The sequence below is a fragment of the Paramormyrops kingsleyae genome, chromosome 24, assembly GCF_048594095.1.
Source record: "Paramormyrops kingsleyae isolate MSU_618 chromosome 24, PKINGS_0.4, whole genome shotgun sequence".
In the NCBI taxonomy this organism is placed as follows: domain Eukaryota; kingdom Metazoa; phylum Chordata; class Actinopteri; order Osteoglossiformes; family Mormyridae; genus Paramormyrops; species Paramormyrops kingsleyae.
Genome location: NC_132820.1, coordinates 4,468,353 through 4,487,593, shown reverse-complemented (window position 1 = coordinate 4,487,593; position 19,241 = coordinate 4,468,353). Strand labels below are relative to the sequence as shown.

Here is a 19,241-nt window from a genome sequence, read left to right as displayed (position 1 = left end):
GGGGGTACCTTTCCATCCGGCGTTTTCGCACCAGTGCTGGGTCCAGTGGGGGCAACTGTACTCACAAAATTTAAGAAATGAAACACCATAATTTCCTAAATCACACGATATTTACGGTTACGATGTCTTGCTCTGCATGTGTTTATACAAAAAAGATATCATCGTAAAATATATTCCACTATTTCCTTCTAATCTCTTCATTTTATTTTACTTTTTTCAATACACTCTGCACTTTTCCGTTAATATGCATATTGCACACTGGATATGACTGAAACCAAGTGCATTTACTGTAGCTGTTTTCATGTCATCCAATAAATAGCCCAACCATATCTAAGGTACTTGATGTATTCAATGTACCAAATGTATGGTACTCGATTGGTATCGCCAATACCGATCCCGATATTTGGTGCCGATATTTTATCATTAGAAACGATTCTTAAAATCAAATGTTCAGACTGAAGGAATTGATACCTCCTTATCAGATACATCCTTAGTGCAGACCTAACATTGTCTTTAGGAAGCAATCTCTTCTTTGATTAGAATTTAAAATTCCACAGCACAACAAAGAAAGCATTACTGGTATAATGAGGAAAACCACAGAGACCAATGAAAACATTACCACAAATTCTCATCACAACTTCTAAGATGCCTTGTATGCTTCTAACGGAAAGAAAAATTTAATAGTAGGAGTGCATGGATGCATGGTGATGAATTAATACTGCGACGATGCAATGCACCAATCCATAAAGTCAGAATTGATTTTCGGGGTAAAACAAAGAATTTCCCACGTCCAGGTTTGAGCACTCTCACGTTCCGTGCTGCCTGTATGCAAGAGTTTCCTGCAGGGGCGCTGCTAAGGATTTTGGGCCCCATGAAAAGAATCTTGACAGGGCCCCCAACTAATTTTTACCATCAGCACCACAATTTTATTGGGGGCTTCTCTGGGCCCCCTCTCAGTCATGGGCCCCGAGAATCGTCATCGTTTACCCCCCCCCCCCCCCCCCCCCCTTTACAGCACCCCTGGTTTCCTGTACACGAGAGTAGTCAGCCTTCTGACAGTTTTACACTGGCTTAATCTCCCTGTTTAATAATAAAAATAAAAACTAATCTTCTGAGATTTTGCTTTCTTTGTATTACATTAATAGTGTGTACTTTTGTTACCATGGTAATATGTGTGAATTTTTTTCAGCAAAGGTCTGAATTTAGGTTGTCAAAATATTCAGATAATTGATTTATAGAATCGTGATAGAAATGAAAGATTTCTGATGCACTGAATCATTCCCTAGGTAATCAGAATTGAAACGCCTTGGGGCCAAAGATTTACACTCCTGGAACAAAAGGCAATACATTTCCATCACTCGGCCTTACATGTGAAAGTCTGTGTTGGACGATTTGCCCATGATTGCGTCGGAGAGCTTTAACCAGTTAGCAAAGGCATCTGTTAGGGCACTAACTCTAAACGAGCCACCAAGCCAACAAACAGACTGTGCTGGTCGACCCAGCTGACCAGTGGTTCTTAACTGGTAGATTGCAAGACCATTATCAGTGGGTTGCGGACTGTGTGGTTTCAAAATATAGCCCATGGACATATCGGCACAATTTTTACCATCAGCAACTTTTATCGTGAATCTGTGTCGCGCTTTACTGACCAAGGAATAACGTGGGTCCGGATGTGGCTGTCAGTAGCTGTACTTCTGTCCATACTGTGTAAACTTCCTCCGCCATCTTGACAAAGATTTAGGAGCAAACAACATTCTTCACTGTTCCAGTGGCCTTGTGGGATGGCTGTAGCGTCCATTCGTTGCACACAAGTAGCATGTCTTCCAGGTACCATTCAATCACTGTATCATCATTATACTAAGGATTCATACATACTGCTCAATTCATATACTTTATTTTGCCTACTATATAGCAGACAAGTATGCGATTTCGGATGCGGCCTTCATCTCGGATGGGGGTGTTGGCGGTATAGCTTAGCTAGGGTGCTGCATGATCTTTGACAGGTACTGCACGCATGGAAATGTCAGGACTTGTGTAGATACATACAATTCTGGGAGTAACTAAGATAGGTACTCTATGTAGGCTACCTGTGTTTGGGGTTTTGAGATTCTTTGATCAGTATTATTTAGAGCCAATGAAATGGGGGGGGGGCGAATTTCATGCCAAAGGGAATCTGCTCTAGCTGTTGAGGAACTCGCAGCAAACTGGTGTCTAACAGACAGTGTACCCTACCTTAATAACCATGCCACAGATCACCTGAGAAATGACGGATAAGGTGGATTTTGGAATATTTGTATTTATTATGCGAACTATTAACATACTGCTGTAGTATCGGATGCATGCATTTTACATTTTTGCACTGCATTCGCCCTCGTCAGCTAATTATGGAAACCAAGCTGATTGTTTTGATTTCCCTTAGGTGTTGGCTTGCGTTCCCTGTTGGTTTTAGCGACTTTGACGCATCCTACATGCTGAATCAGTGTGATATAAATCTCTTGCATAATTTGGACTGAACACTGAAAAGTTTTTTCCTTTAGTCAGCACTGATCAGGGCTTTCTCTGAATGGATAAATGCCATCACCACGAGAGGAAAAAACTCCTTCATTATGCATTCTGTTTAGTCCATTAATTATATTCATGCCACAGAGAGAAAAAAAACCGATTAATTAATAACAAAATTGAACTGTTTGCTTCAACATTCAGGTAAAAAAAAGTAAACAAGTAATCAGAAAATTTAATTTCACAATATATTGGCGTTGGACCAGAACTTTTCTGACACAATCCACTAGAGGGAGTTATGCGACAATCACTGTCACTTTTTCGGTACTATCGACAGGTTTTTGTTGAAATTAAGCCCCAACTAAATTCTTCATTGAACTATCAATCTGGTAAAAAGGGAAAACGGAGGTCGATTTTAGTTCCATGTTAATGATGCTGGCAGTGGCGGCTGGTGATAAAAAGACGCAAACCCCATTATTTTGGGGTGGGGGGTGTAGCTTTTGGGGGAGAAATATCAGGGGGGTAGTTAGAGATGAATGGATGAGGGGGGTGAGTCTTTACTGGGGGGGCGGGGGGGGGGGTCGATGGTAAACTATCAATGACTTAAGCCAGTAAATACACATTTATTTGGGGGGGGGGCTTAAAGCATTTTAGGGAGGGGCTGAAGTCCCCAGCCCTCCCCCGAAAAAAAATAGGCCTAACGACGCCCCTGATAAACATAGTGTGACGCCACAGGTTCCTCGTACCTTGCTCATATATGCAGGCATACCTGTGTTGTTTAATGTGTGCATCCGTGTATTTAACGTTAAAATAAATGTGTCGTTCCCGTGTAGTGTTTTACCGGGAAGTGCAAATCATGTCCTGTTCCTAAATTGCTATATGTCATATCAATTTACACAACACGTGAAAATGTTAATTAAAAAAATACTGTAATTTGATATAAACAAATCTTCACACCCACATTCAAATGCAAACAAACTGTCTGAATCCTTGGGGGTTATTCCACTAAGTGAAACGTGCTATACTCGAGACACACATTGGCAGACATACAGGGCAACCCGTAGTTATCGATGTGAAGTGAACCGAACATAAGCTGCAAGTGCTCTTAAAACGCGATGGGGAGCAAAGGCAGCTAAATATTCTCTTTATCTTGAGAAAACAAGATTTGTTTACTCGAAATAGCGAAATAATTATCTCGAGATAACGGCATATCACGAAAAAATGAGACTTGTCATCTCAAAATAACTAGATAATCTCGAGATAACGGCAAAAAAAAAATGCAAGTACATGGGCTGCCGCAGTGGTGGCTGGTAATATATATTTTTTTTGTGGGGGGGGATCTAAGAACACAATACAGGATCACTTACCACCTGCAGCATTTACAAATCGGATGGGGACCAAAGGCGAAAATTGATGTTTGCACGGGGGGGGGGCAGGGGGGAACGTATCTTGCCTACTCCAAGTGTTAATGCACGTATCTAATCCACGGATAACCTATCATTTTGTCTACCCATAGCAGAGGTGCCCAAAACATCGATCTCCGCATGCTTCCAGGTCGATCGGGAGATGATTAAATGATTGATGAATGGTTAATACTTAATATCTCTGGTGGGCAAAGATCACGATTGGCAAAATATACGGAATGGGACGGCGCCCCATTCCCAGTTAGCCGGTTCGGTATTTTCTTAGTAAAAGTAACTCTCATTGTACAAGTGGTTCATGGAGCCTTGACGGTAAATAACTGTATTGAGACAACTAACCAAAACAAAGAACTGCATGCTAAATCCGTGTATAACCTGTTACCTACCCAGGTATAACAACTAAAACGCAATTTTCCTAATGCAGAAGTCGTTTCCTTTCTCCATAGATGCACCCCCTCCAAAAGCATTTGTCTGTAGTCTGTGGGGAAGGCATTCAAGTAAGAATTTCATTGCACTTTGTACAAATGACACTGCTGTCTAGCTCGGAAGCAAAAGAAACTCACACAGTATAATGTCCAGAGTATTTTTTTAGTCAAGTTATATTTGATTTTCATTGTAGTGTTATTGCTTTGAAAATACATTGAAATAGTAACAGTTCTTGCAGGAAACATTTTAAACGTTTGAAGAAAACATGTTGAGTCTAATGGCTCTGGATTTTTTTTAAATGTAATTATACAATATATTAAACCTAACGTTTGTTTTCTAGGTTATGTTTATTTTTTATGTTTCATCTGCTGTTGTATCTTAATTGCAAGTGTCTTATTTTGAAGCGTCTTATTTTATTAACAAATTTTTAAAGGTATGTATATTTTTTCCAAAAGAATGATTCACTTTTTTACAAACTTGGTCTTGAAGTTTCATTAGAACTGTCAGCCGCCTGAATACTTTCTTGAGCTGAGTCTAAACAATATCTTAAGTTATTTGCTAATTATCTTGTAACAAAGTTTGTGCTCAGTATATCTACATCTCTGAGTTATCTGGACATTGAGTTTTATGTTTGCCATATTACAAAATATTAGCTAATTAAATGTATGCTTGTATATTGGCTACTGTAAATGAGTGCGCATTTCAGGTTGACAACATTGTTTATAACTTAAGTAATAAAGTTGCTGCATCTCCTCTGTCACAAAGTATAACATTAATTATAACTTAAATAATTAAGTTGTAGAAGTTACCTAATTGCCCAAAGGAGTGAATGGTTTGTGTGTGTGTGTGTGTGTGTGTGTGTGTGTGTGTGTGTGTGTGTGTGTGTGTGTGTGTGTGTGTGTGTGTGTGTGTGTGTGTGCGTGCCTTATTTGCTTACGTTTTCTCAACTTAAAATGTTTTTATAGCTGGGGTGTCACACTCCAGCCGTACACATTTTTGGGTTTCCCCTCGTTTAACACACCTGATTCAACTCTGTGTGGGAATTACCATACAGCTCTTGAGTGTATTGTCATTTTGGCCCAATTCCAAACTAGGTTATAATATAATTGAATGCACAATTATGTATAGTGTAAAGTGAAAAGGAAAATCTATAAGTCTATAGTTTAAACAATGTTGAAAAGTGAGACGTTGAAACAGAGTTACAATTTCAACGTTCATTCATTTTTCAAAATCAATATTTAATTCAATGTTATTTCAGAGTTGACGCAAGACCTTGCTGAAACCCAAGTTGAAAAGTAAGACTTTGAAACAATGTTGCGATATTGACGCTGTTTTTGGTTTTCAAAATTGAAACAAAATTCAACTGCATTCAACCTTGGTTCATAACATTAATTCACCCATAAACAAACACTGAAATGCTTGGTATTGTGAAGCTCATGCTCTCATGTGCACATGCTTTTGAAGTATTGCTGGTAGCAGGGCAGGGAACTGGAAAAAGCTACACTGACTATTACGTTTTTATTTTGCTGTCTGCTTCTTCCAACCCGCCTTAGGAGAGGATGAGTGCGCAGGGAGAAACAGCGTTTGGGGTTCAAGGCCTTGCTCAAGGGCCCAGCGGTGACATATCATTTACCCAGTTACGGTGATTGAACCAGTGAACTCTCTATGATCTCATCTCATGTGATCCATTCCGTTTTTCACTGTTCGTCCTACACTACAGATGGGAGAGCTTAATTTAAACATATTCAGGATAAATTTCGTGGCTGGATTCTGTTACATTCACCACAAGTATCCCTGCTGATGAGCATACTAATTATCAATAATTATAATCAGTAATTTCAGTGTGAATTACCGATTGTGACCAGGGCTTCTGTCAGATATTAGCATCTGCAGAAACGCAGGATTCATGCAGAGCAGCCACGCGCTGCCGACCGACAGCCGGGAGAGGCGAAGCTACTCTTGCAGGTACAGGTGGGCAAGTACGGCGCCATGTGACCTGTCCTGGAAACAACGCCTAGCTGTATGGGGTTTGCATCTGCACACCAGGTGGCAATACAGTTTCTAAGAGATTGGGACACTAATTCTGTTTAAATGTGGAGTGCGTATACAATGTGCGTAATTTTAAAAGACGAGACACAACAAACAAACAATTATAAAATAATAATAATAATAATAATAAAAACCATTTTTGGTGACATTACTTTTCACTTTCGAGTTACTCAATAGATTTACAGAAACGTTTGCTTTAAAATGACAAAATAAAATAAACGTTACAAATCAAAATATATATTGATGAAGCAATAAGAATTTTATTAGTGTATATTAAAAGTCCCATAATTGTTTGCAGGTATGTGCACGCATATTACGTATCCTAAAATTATTCGCGTGCATTACTTAAGATCTTCAGGGGTTGTAATATATAAATGCCTACAGTTTAATAGTTTTATAATAATCGGTCAAATGCGGTTTACCGCGTACTACAGGCTTACTACGGTAGTTCAGGGAGTCCATCAGCGTGAGGAGGTCACTCTCTCCCTCCTCGAAGCGCTCAGTCATTTAGACGTCGCGCCCAGATCGGCGCACTTTGGAGGCGGTGCAGAGGCGCGGAGGGAAGGAGTCTGCAGGGAAAGCAGCAGGGAAACAAGACCACGGTAGAAAAGTGAACTTTCTTCTTGGAGGTAGGCTGCGCCTCCGCGGGAGCGACATCTCGCAAATTCAGTGGAGCCACAGAACGTTAGACACCGTCTCCATCCGGAGCATCCGGAGATAGTGATGAGCGAAGGGAAGGAAAGCTGATTTTCATGTAATGTGATTTGGATTTGAGTATAAATATCGCCTTGAAATGGAGGTGGTCCTTTGTCAAAATGAGTGTGGACACTGATTACCTTACGGGCAGCGGCAATGCTTCTTCGGAGCTGTATAGGAAGACGCGTCTGACCAATATCTCCAAAGTCACCGAGAACGAAACCGATGTCAGTCCGCTGGACCTCACCCGGGCGGTACCGCTGGGCATGGTCCTGGGGGTTTTTATAGTGTCTGCCATAGTGGGGAACATACTCGTCATTCTGTCGGTTGTGTGCAACAAACATCTACGCATCCCGACCAACTACTTCATCGTAAATCTAGCCATCGCCGACCTGTTGCTGAGTACCAGCGTGCTGCCCGTATCGGCTATTTTGGAGATCCTCAACTACTGGGTATTCGGAAGGATCTTCTGTGATATCTGGGCGGCCGTGGACGTATTGTGTTGCACCGCCTCGATTATGAGCTTGTGCGTAATCTCGATAGACCGTTATATCGGGGTACGGTACCCCCTGCAATACCCGAGCATTGTGACGGAGAGACGGGCGCTGCTGGCCATGCTGGGAGTGTGGGCGCTCTCCCTGGTCATCTCCATCGGACCCCTGCTTGGGTGGAAGCAGCCGCCCTCACCGGATGACACCGTCTGCCTCATAACCCAGGAGCCGTTTTACGCCTTGTTTTCGTCCCTCGGGTCATTCTACATACCCCTGGCGGTTATTTTGGCTATGTACTGCCGCGTGTACATAGTGGCTAAAAGGACCACAAAGAACCTGGAGGCCGGGGTGATGAGAGAGAGGATGGACTCCAACGAGCTGATACTGAGGATCCACACGAAAAGCGCGCAGCCCCAGGAGGACTGCGGGGCAGCTGGCAAAGGGAAGGGGCATCACGCGAAATGTTCGCTTGCGGTGAAACTGCATAAATTTTCCAGAGAGAAGAAAGCAGCCAAGACTCTCGGAGTCGTGGTGGGAATGTTCATCCTCTGCTGGTTACCATTCTTTTTAGTACTTCCCATGGGTAGGTTGCGTCCATTCCTGTTCACGCACCCGCCTCACATACCACCATGAAAAAATGAAAATTACTAAACGACTTATCCTACTAAAGTCAATAATTAATGGTCTGCCAGCAAGGTCTGCAGTTCACCCTGTTTTCCTTTGTGTGCCTGTGTGTGTTTCAGGAAAAGGGTAAAAGTTATACGATAATTAACAAACTTAAGCCATTAAGCATAACTGAAAAAAAATACAAACTTGTGAATACCTGTATACAAATTCGGCAAACGGGTCGTCGAGATTCAGTAGATTCACGTTTGTGAATGTCAAAGCTGAAGTACTGAGATTAGCCATATAAAATATAGCCAATAATATTTCTAATATATATTGCCATTATAACTAGTGCTGACCTGTCTAATAGCTTATTAGGGAAGATGCAGCCCGACATATTTGTAGGCTAGTATTTCTAAATCGGTGATTATTCAGTATTTCAAAAAGTTTTAACTCAGTAGGCAATATAATTAACTGACCAAGACTGTTTGTGACATTATTTTCAATCAAAATCAAACAATAGGTCGTTTTCATGTCATTTCACCATACAGTTTCATAACTCCATCCGTCTGTCTAGCAGTCTCTCGCTAATACCGACTTACGTATGTACACGCTTGTAAGTTCCTTCTAATCACACCACGCGCAAGTTTCTCATTTTCATTATGCCTGTGATCCTCAGACATCGGTTCCTGTTGAAATCCTGCCCTGAGTTTCTTAATGCTTACCGCAGAAAATAGCCTTTCGCGGTGAACCGATGACTCACCACGAAGCGCGTTTAATAAGTAGCCCTCCAAAAGCCTATACGTGGTTATATAAATCTTCAAAGACCGAGATCGGGGTGCATTCATATTATTAGTCATCAAATTTATTGTCTCTGTTACTTTAACGTTGGCCGTAACTCATACACTCCCGATTAATTCATTAATTCGCGTTAAATTCAACGGCAGATTAACAAATGCATCCCACACGAATGAATCTAATTGCATATGGCAACTGACATTTAGTTTAATTTAATTTAGCAAAGTCACAGCGTTACAAAATGTGATTTAGATTGCATTAAGTTTAACTTCATTCGGGAGCAGAAGTCAGAAGATATTACAGATTACTGATTCAGCTTTGTAAATACTTTTCTGTTGTAGTACATATACCATTAGCACGTGGAAGAAATATATTGATGAAACAAACATTATACTAGCTACAAATTTTTAGTTTTGTTTATTGATATAGATGGCCTTTTGAAGTATATATACAACTGTAGAATTCAACTAGCACATCAAAATAACAGCATGTTTAAGAATTATATTCCTCTTGATTTACTACTTTGCATCTTTGAACTGATTTTACACGAGGTGGAAACAGTCCATCTGTCCATCAACTGCTTAGCCTGGTCATGGAAGCCTGGATGGGATGCCAGTCCATCACAGGGCAGAAGGCAGGGGTACAGCCTGGAGGGGATGCCAGTCCATCACAGGGCAGAAGGCAGGGGTACAGCCTGGAGGGGATGCCAGTCCATCACAGGGCAGAAGGCAGGGGTACAGCCTGGAGGGGATGCCAGTCCGTCACAGGGCAGAAGGCAGGGGTACAGCCTGGAGGGGATGCCAGTCCATCACAGGGCAGAAGGCAGGGGTACAGCCTGGAGGGGATGCCAGTCCATCACAGGGCAGAAGGCAGGGGTACAGCCTGGAGGGGATGCCAGTCCATCACAGGGCAGAAGGCAGGGGTACAGCCTGGAGGGGATGCCAGTCTGTCACAGGGCACTAGGCAGGGGTACAGCCTGGAGGGGATGCCAGTCCGTCACAGGACACTAGGCAGGGGTACAGCCTGGATGGGATGCCAGTCTGTCACAGGGCACTAGGCAGGGGTACAGCCTGGAGGGGATGCCAGTCCGTCACAGGGCAGAAGGCAGGGGTACAGCCTGGAGGGGATGCCAGTCCATCACAGGGCACTAGGCAGGGGTACAGCCTGGAGGGGATGCCAGTCCGTCACAGGGCACTAGGCAGGGGTACAGCCTGGATGGGATGCCAGTCCATCACAGGGCACTAGGCAGGGGTACAGCCTGGAGGGGATGCCAGTCCGTCACAGGGCACTAGGCAGGGGTACAGCCTGGAGGGGATGCCAGTCCGTCACAGGGCACTAGGCAGGGGTACAGCCTGGAGGGGATGCCAGTCCGTCACAGGGCACTAGGCAGGGGTACAGCTTGGAGGGGATGCCAGTCCGTCACAGGGCACTAGGCAGGGGTACAGCCTGGATGGGATGCCAGTCCATCACAGGGCACTAGGCAGGGGTACAGCCTGGATGGGATGCCAGTCCATCACAGGGCACTAGGCAGGGGTACAGCTTGGAGGGGATGCCAGTCCATCACAGGGCACTAGGCAGGGGTACAGCCTGGAGGGGATGCCAGTCCATCACAGGGCACTAGGCAGGGGTACAGCCTGGATGGGATGCCAGTCCATCACAGGGCAATAGGCAGGGGTACAGCCTGGAGGGGATGCCAGTCCGTCACAGGGCACAAGGCAGGGGTACAGCCTGGATGGGATGCCAGTCCATCACAGGGCAATAGGCAGGGGTACAGCCTGGAGGGAATGCCAGTCCATCACAGGGCACTAGGCAGGGGTACAGCCTGGAGGGGATGCCAGTCCATCACAGGGCACACACACAATAGGCAGTTTAGACACACTAATCAGGAAATGTAAATGTCCCAGGGACAGCATGAAAACCTTCTCCACAGAGACACACACCCACATAAACAGAATTTAAACTCCAGGCTTGAAGGCGTGTAGCAGCAGTACAATCCAGTCACCACACCACCCCACGTGGGAACATACTTCGAAATAACACCCTAATTAGCCACAATAAAGCATGACAAAGTGCATTTTGTCAACAGCGCCGATTCTGACCAGCTCAGAAGCTTTCAGGAGTATTTTTTATTATTATTAAAGAGTGAAACATTGCCCCGTTCTTCCTTCATTCAGATTCCTCCATTTTTCTTTGTCTCCCTGCACACATTGTAGCAATTCAGGCGGAGGACTGGGGACTGTCACACAATCTCAATGAGTGTCAATCAAAACTACAGTAGCATTTGACAGTCATTCTGTCTGGGGGCGTGAAAACAAACTTACATTCGTCAATATGTCAGCATTGCCCATCCGTGACTGGCTCCAACCGTCACCTAAAGCGTTAACTTTCTCATTTACTTTTTGTTCATGTGTCATTATGTATTCTATACCTGCTTTTGGCTTCTCGCTGTATCCTGCAGCAAGGTTGGGAACAAGGCATGAGTTTGAGCTGTGTGCTTGCAGGAAACAGTAAGAGAGTCTCTCTAGAATTATGTAGGAAGTACTGCTCGCATTGAATTTTGTGAGAGCCTTGTGACTGAAGTCCTAGGAGACGAAAAAGAGGGTCTGGCCACTTTATACTACGTTCAGTTAATTTGAAAGCTACACAGAATTGCATATAATTCCGTACCGCTTCTGTACAGACTCTTGGTTTGAATAAACGGAAGGAAAATGCATTGGGCAGCATCCACTGGGATCCCTCACCAGCAGTGAGAAAATGAGCTATTCACCCATTTAAATGGACCTGGGATTGAGCGGTCTGCTTTGCTTGTGGGTGGGGAGTCGGTTTGCTTCAGCGTCGGTTCCGAGCGATTCCCGCAGAGTCACGTGTCAAGTCAGCGCCTTTATTCTCGGTGGTACTGCCCGCTGCAAAATTAAACAACATTAACTGAACGAACCTTTCATGTTCTTGGTTATCATCTGTCACACAAAATGGCTCTTTCTGGTCAAGACAATGCTGCGATTGTGATTTTTTTAAATAGATAGTCTCGTTTACCGGCATCCACAGTATATAGGTGAAGTTTATGAGAAATTCTCTTCGTGCGGTTTCAAAGAACAGATTTATGAGTGCAGCCACTATTGTACATTTGAATTAAAAAGATAATTTCTGGAAGCATGGAGCACTGATTAGCATGTGTGCCTGCAATACATTCAATTAGTAGATCCTTTTAAATACTCGTTTCTCGTCGGGGATTTTTAAAGCCTCTTTACGGACACGATAGAAAGGCACATTAACGTGTATCATTCAGATGGGCTTAAGACCCTGCAAACCTGCAAAGTTCTTTATGCTTGCTTTTGTAATACCTGCACCTGTGTTGTTTCAGGAGTCTGTCACGACTTCCTCGCACCCGCCATAAGCCTGGGACTCAGAATAAAGAAAAAGCACAAATTAATGAAAACTCTCATGGGATCTGCGAAAAAAAGGCCCAGTTAGAAGTCAGTTTTTACCTGATTATAATTATAGCGGGCGATTACATTTAAAATCCTATACATGTTGTAGCCTAAGACTATTTTAAGTTGCATTTTAGTGAATTTACGAGATGAAACCAGTTTTCGTGATCGACCGTGAGAAAAACTTTTGAAAAACCTTTGAGTCTTTCTGATGATTATCTGAATGGCAGACATCTGCCTGAGTGCATTAAGAAATGGGAACAAGCTGGAAAAAACTGCCCCCTTCCGCAGCTGCTTCCGGAAAATCTTAAAGACTTTAATTGGGCTTGTGAGGGCAGGGCAGTCGGTGGCCAGTTGTACTTTGTACGGCAGTGGCAGCATTGCGGACGGTGGGGAACACAATGGCGTCTCCATACAAACCGGTAGTTTGCGCTCCGGCAAGCCTCGTACAGTATAACAGCCCAAATGGGGGTTATGGATGTGCAGATGTGGAGGAGTAAAAATATTGCATTATCGGTCAGTAAATCCACAGGGATTAGTGAGCTCGTAAAATCGGACAGAACTTTGAGTTATGGGCGCCTGTGACCTTTCCAGGGACCAGGGTCCCGGAGGACAGAACCTGAGAATGTCCCTCTATGAGAACACACTCTGAAACGGACACCAATTCAGCACCGCTGCCGTGCCGTACATCATGTTAGCGTGTCATTACTAAAGATTTGTTGAGTAGAAATTTAAAGTTTATACGCTTATCGGTTGTTCTTTTTTTAAAAATTCCATCTTTTTCCGTCAAGCAAGCGGAAACGACCCGTCGCGTGCAGCCCTTAGACAACTCTACCCCCTGCTGGACTGTTAAAAAAATACACCTGGACTCCAATTGCGACCTACAGTTGTAAGAAAAGCCCATATCCTCAGAATTAACTGGAGACCAAGAAAGTATTCGCGTGTATAAGATTAAAGCGCACATTTACAAGCCGGTGGGTATTTAATATATAATAAATCTATGATATTCACTTCATAACAAATGATAAGGGTGTATTTGTTTACTAGGTGGCATTCATGAGACACGTGTAGCCACACTTTGCGCCTTTTGCCGTCCCAGCGTATGCTGTCATCGTGCTTAAAACGGGACACGGCACGTGACTGCGCAGCTAATGCCATGAATATTGATGAGGTTCATCCCAGTCCAGGCACGTGCCGGTGTTCTGGCAGCCCCGCTATTTAAAATCCTGGCCGATAATCAAGCTGCAGTGAGTAAGTGCATAATTAAATAACTCTTTTTGCTTAAAAGCCTTTCCCCTAATAACAGCCACGGGTGAATCTGCTGTTTGTTAGGTAAGAATTTACCGATTTACCCTTGTCGACTTCATTAATTTTGGTCTAATGTGTGGGCCTATGTTCGATGGTGTAAACGGAATTCTCCAAGATATTTCCAATAATTCCTTTAATATTCACGAAGCTGTCATAATAAATCGACGTCTCATCAAAGGTGTCCTTATCCTCACGCCTCATGTTCCCCTGTATTGGATATGTTTTCGTTATATTAAAATCATCTTTTTGAGCAGCCTTTCTAACATCGTCTCAAAGTGCGTCACATATATGCGCACCCAACACAAAACAACACCGGTTACTTGAAGTTGGTTGGATAGATGGATTTATGTAATAATACAGTTTTAATAATTCCCATTTTTGTCTCAGGCTCATTCAACAGCAACCTACGACCACCAGAAACGCTGTTCAAAGTGATCTTCTGGCTGGGCTACTTCAACAGCTGCCTGAACCCTATCATTTATCCTTCTTACAACCGGGAGTTTAAGCAAGCGTTCCTGCGCATCCTCAGATGCCAATGCCACCGCAGGAAGCGTCCGGGCTGGAACGCCTACAACTACCGCAGCCCCCAGCTGACCCCTTCGAATCACCTGCGCAAGGAGTTCCTCGATGAGCACTTCTCCAGTTTTAACGGGAGCCACAGGACCGTCTCTTCTGCTAACCCCAGTCTCAGCTGCGTCAGCAACAGCCCCGAACCCGGCTCGGAGATGGGGGGGTTCAATGGTTGGGACCCCTGTTCCCAGTCTCCGGAGGGCTCCTCGGAGTTTCAGAGGGAGCCTCTGGGAGCGGACTTCCTGCAGAGTGCCGATGAGTATAACCGGATGAGCCATGACCCATAAACCCCCCTCCTTCCCAAACGGGAATGGAGGCCCGGAGTAAGCTATGTGTTGCGCTGAAGTAAATCGCAGGAACCTAAAAAGCGAACCCAAACCTGGGCGTAAGGCATCGTTACGAAATGTCCAGTTACATCTCCCATCGCTTTTGATCTCTGTTGGGTTTTTTTTTTGTTAGAAGACCGGAAAGTATTGAATAAAGTTTTATTTCCTCTTCGTCTTTTACGTTATAGCTTATTAATTGCTGCCTTGTGTGTTAAATTTCCACCTGGCTGATAATCAGGAAGCAGGAGAGTGGTCCAGTTTGTGATCTTTAATATTGTTAGTTGTCGGTGTGATTGGTGTTTAAACTTTTTTGGGGGGGTTAAATATCTGTCTTGAAACGCTTCACAAGAGCGTTTTAAAGTAACACTGAGTAAATGGATGACATTTGTGAGAATTTTTCGTTTTCCAAAGCTTTCCCGCTACTGGGGGGGGGGGTGCAAACTTTGCGCTAATGAGAATGGACATGAACTTATGACGTAACATTGGGTGTTTTTATTTTCATGTCATGTAAACGCAAATGGCTACAGTGGCAAAACTGGTTCATGACGATTGCATTAAAAAATAATAAATGTCAACTTGTGTGCACAAAGTACGTGAAATACGACCCATTTCTGTGTTTTGTTTTGTTTTTTTTTAGAATCTTTTTGGGGAACGCAGTTTTTCCTTTATATTTCAATTCAGACTGCAGCCATACTTATGAAAAAGAGTAAGTCTATCTTAACTAATACTCTTAAGTAAATGTAGGCCTACAGGCTAGTATGTAAGTGTATTTGCTTGTGAAGTAGTGAGGCAGTTGCTGTTTTTCAGATATTTAAGAATCCATGTAAGTAGTCTCTGAATATTTTGTTTACTTGCAAAGCAGTCTGACTACTTTATTCCAACTCATTTCCCAAGTTAATGAGTTGCACTAAAAAATAAATTGTTAGTTGATGTTGGCTCCAGAATATACTGATGTAAGCATTTCCTGAAAACGGGAAGAACAGCTTTAACTGCGCGTTAATTTAATCGTTAAAAATCCATAAATTAGGTCAGTGTGGACAGAGCACAAACGCTGGCTTTTGACAGTCCTGCCTCTTCTGTTATGTTCCATAGAATGCCTTCAAATTGGGAAAAATAACACAGAATGCAGAAACTATGCTTTCAGTAATTTTTTATTTGCCACGTTTGCACACCGTCCACGCTCCACTCCAGCAAGGTAATTTAATTTCAGATTTGCAGCTCGAAGCCTTAAAGGGGAATTTCGACATAACAGAACAGAATAATACATAATACATAACTGAATAATATCTATCCAGGATGAGGCAGATCTTATTAGTTTTGCAGGCATCCACCTGTTTGTTGAAGCCTTTAACTCCCTAATTTGTTTTACATGACCAAATGGACATTTGCCATTGGAGATTTGCAAATTTACAAAAAAAGAACAAAACAAAAAAACCTTTCACTGTGTTTGGGTAAACTTGAGATTAGATTTACGTATAATTAACAAACCATTAGGCAACATAGGCAGCCACGTAGGGTTGCATCTTCTGAGGAAGATGGAGACACAGCGGTCCAATTTCATTGTGTTGCAGACAGGGGGCGCCAGTGGTGAAGCTTGCCTAGGCTGTCACATGGGCTTCAAGCAGTGCTGTCTCTAGTAGAAGATATAGATGCAGAGGTGGAAAGTTTAGGTTCATAAAGTAAACATCCAGACCAAGGTTTTGCTTCAACCAACCAGTTGAGCATAAAGAGTCACAGTTACAGAGTACTCAGCTGGTTGGTTGAAACAAAATCTCGGTCTGGATTTGTACTTTCTGGACCTGAACTTTCCACCTCTGTGTGGAAGTCTTGTTTTTGCTGATCTTGAACATTTTGACTGGTTCCATTTGGACTTTTTGAATATTACCACGCAGTTGCTGAATGCCTTTGATCTGAGAAGCCATACTTAAAAATTTGTAAAGACTCCCTAATTCTCAAGTCCACTTCAGTCCTCATTGCTGGTGCTAGTGTTTTATTTTTTTAGTTACTCCAGCCGGATGAGTCATGACTACCAAACAACAGAGTTGGCCACATTACCAGCGTAACTGGCTGGGCCTCCGCTCCGGCCCACTGAGGAACATGCTGGGAACGAGCCCCCCCACTGACCGCCTTCACTGAGCCACCTGCGGTCACAGTCTGGTAGTCACAATCTGGTGCTGGTTTTGAGGGAAGATGGACACAAGCGTGTCTCGAGTTTGGTTGAAATAGGAAGCTTTGAGAAGGGCCTCACCAGGACAATCTAGTGTCCGGTGCACAACAGAAGCTCACAGAGGGCTGGACCACCACAGCTACTCTGCAAGTGTCTTACTTCAAGGTCCTACTTATAAGGTGCAATGGTCTGGTGAAGCACTATATACAGACATGGCTGTTTGGCGAAAAACAGTGTTTGTAATATAACGTGTAATGAAAAGATGCTAATGGATTCATTTAAAATTAAAATTTACGTTGTAAATTGGGGCATGGTGGCGCAGTGGGTAGCACTGTTGCCTCACACCTCTTGGCCCTGGGTTCGAGTCTCCACCACAGTTCCATATGTGTGGAGTTTGCATGTTTCCCCCCCGTCCTCATGGGGTTTTCCCCCCACAGTTCAAAAGGGTGAGGTTAACTGGAGTTACCAAATTGCCCATAGATGTGTTTGTCCTGTGATGGGTCGTTCCCTGCCTCGTGCCTATCGGCTCTCAGTGTGGACCCCCACACCCCCCCCCCCCCCCGAACAGGACATTAAAAATGAGCACTGATGAGATTTCAAACACGACTCTTTTGGGAAGATCAAGTTAGCCAGAACTTATCAGGGTTCTGTCAAGTCCCCCGCACTGCAGTGCGCTGATGATGCTTCTAAGTAACAGCATAACAAGAAGCATAGAAACCCAAAAGACTTTATTACTAGCAACCACCATGCTCTCTCAAGAGCTTAAAAGCATAAAAGACCCATTACATGTGTGTGAAGCTACCGTGCCTCGCGTCAGAAAATCCCATTTAGTTAATGATTCATTCGTGTGATGTGGCCTCAAATGACAACAAGATCACCGCTGGTAATGAGAACAAAAGAGTCTGCGAGCTGGAGGAGGAAGGATATCGCAGCACACGACAATCACGGCTTGATGTCAAGGAAAACGTTCGCTATCAAGAGACCAGGATGTTATGGAGGTACTCCGTCATTTCCATCTTGCTGTGTAACGGTACACCGAAGCTGATTTAAAGATGTTTCGTGTGTTTACGTCTTTTTTCTCTGCCGCAGAGAAAGCCTACAACATTCAGGAGAATTATTTCAGGAACTGCACCATGAGATACCATGAAAGTGCAGGGGTGAAATCATGTCTTCTGTTACTCCTGTTGCCCATCGTAACTTTCGCCACCCTAGGGAACTTGCTGACTGTGGTCTCTGTGACTTACTATCGCTATTTACGCACACCGACGAATATCTTCATCGTTTCCTTGGCGATGGCCGACCTGCTGGTGGCGGTGTTGGTGATGCCCTTCAGCCTAGTGCGCACGGTGGATCACTGGATGTTCGGGAAGTCGGTCTGCATCGCCCACTCCCTGTTGGACGTGGCATTTTGCACCAGCTCCATCTTCAGCCTCAGCTGCATTGCTCTGGACCGCTACCTAGCCGTGTGCGACCCCCTGCGTTACTCTACCCGCATGTCCCGGCGCAAGATCTCCTGCCTGCTGCTTCTCTCTTGGTTCGTCCCCATCGGGGTGTCCGTCCCCATCGTCACGCTTGGCCAGGTCGCAGACGAACGCGCTGGGGGCCATGGGCCCACTAAATGCGTCTTGGTGATGACTGCCCCCTTTGCGGTCCTGGCCTTCACAGTAAGCTTCCTCCTGCCCACTGTCTTCATGGCTACCGCGTACTGGAAGATCTTCCTGGTGGCCCAGAAACAGGTCAGGCAGATCAACACGGTGGAGAACCAAGCCACCCGGACCCAGGGCGCCATCCAATTGCAGCCAGACTCTACAACACGTAGGGAGAGGAAAGCAGCCAAGACTTTGGGCATCATCCTGGGAGCATATCTGCTATGCTGGCTGCCCTTCTTCATCGCCAACTTGGCGCACCCTCTTCTGGGGTACAGCATCAACTCGTGGGTGATGGAGCTCGTGCTGTGGCTCGGTTACGCCAACTCCGCCCTGAACCCCATCCTCTACGCCTTTTTCAATGCAGCTTTCCGCCACGCCTTTGCCAACATCCTGGGCTGCCGGAGGTGCGTCCCAGGGCCCCAAGATGGTCGACTCACCCCCCCGAATCGCAGCAGGCACATGGGCTCGGAGATGGTGACGGTCTCCGGCTGAGATGCCTGTTGCCATAGCAGTGGAGACGAAAGCTTAAAACTATTTTTTTTTTCTTTTTTTATGGGGGAAGAGAAATGGCACAAAAAGCTCTCGTAAAATTCTAGGCAAATAATGTGGATCAAAAACAGACATGAGAAACACCAAGTAGAATAAAACATCAAGGCTTTGCTCATCAAATGATAAACTAACCTGGATGCATCAGCAGATCTATTCTGAAACCCTAAACAGACTACAAGTGTTGACATTTTAACATGCCCACGCTGTGGAGAAAGATTGCTGAAAATGGTGTGTTTACACAGGTTTTAATAGGTTTCA

At 44.2% G+C, this 19,241-nt stretch overlaps 2 protein-coding genes and 1 long non-coding RNA gene across 4 annotated transcripts; 2 read left to right on the top strand and 1 right to left on the bottom strand.

The window, feature by feature from the left end:
• Positions 1-6,863: 6,863 nt before the first annotated feature.
• LOC111850207 (alpha-1A adrenergic receptor-like) lies at positions 6,864-15,210 on the top strand. 2 transcript variants are annotated; one of them, XM_023823872.2, is made up of 2 exons: positions 6,864-8,165; positions 14,110-15,210. In XM_023823872.2, exons 1-2 carry the CDS (start codon positions 7,211-7,213, stop codon positions 14,577-14,579), a joined length of 1,425 nt encoding a protein of 474 aa, XP_023679640.2. In that variant the 5' UTR covers positions 6,864-7,210; the 3' UTR covers positions 14,580-15,210. The 2 variants fall into 2 exon arrangements, 1 of the variants encoding a protein (XP_023679640.2); XR_002839732.2 differs by lacking the exon at positions 6,864-8,165 and adding an exon at positions 13,133-13,746 and having other exon boundaries at positions 14,110-14,236.
• On the bottom strand, positions 11,620-13,133 carry LOC140582350 (uncharacterized). Its single transcript, XR_011985283.1, has 3 exons — positions 12,472-13,133; positions 12,328-12,382; positions 11,620-11,889 (listed from the first exon to the last, which is right to left on the bottom strand). It is a non-coding gene; the product is annotated as an uncharacterized lncRNA (long non-coding RNA).
• Positions 15,211-18,077: 2,867 nt separating the features above from the next.
• On the top strand, positions 18,078-18,926 carry LOC111850426 (5-hydroxytryptamine receptor 4-like). Its single transcript, XM_023824314.2, has one exon. It carries the CDS (start codon positions 18,078-18,080, stop codon positions 18,924-18,926), a length of 849 nt encoding a protein of 282 aa, XP_023680082.2.
• The last annotated feature ends 315 nt before the right edge of the window (positions 18,927-19,241 follow it).

Coding starts and splice junctions, on each gene's coding strand:
- LOC111850207 (XM_023823872.2), top strand. CDS start 7,211: ATGAGTGTGGACACTGATTACCTTACGGGCAGCGGCAATGCTTCTTCG. Junction 8,166..14,109: donor CTTTTTAGTACTTCCCATGG/GTAGGTTGCGTC, acceptor TTTTTGTCTCAG/GCTCATTCAACAGCAACCTA.
- LOC111850426 (XM_023824314.2), top strand. CDS start 18,078: ATGGCCGACCTGCTGGTGGCGGTGTTGGTGATGCCCTTCAGCCTAGTG.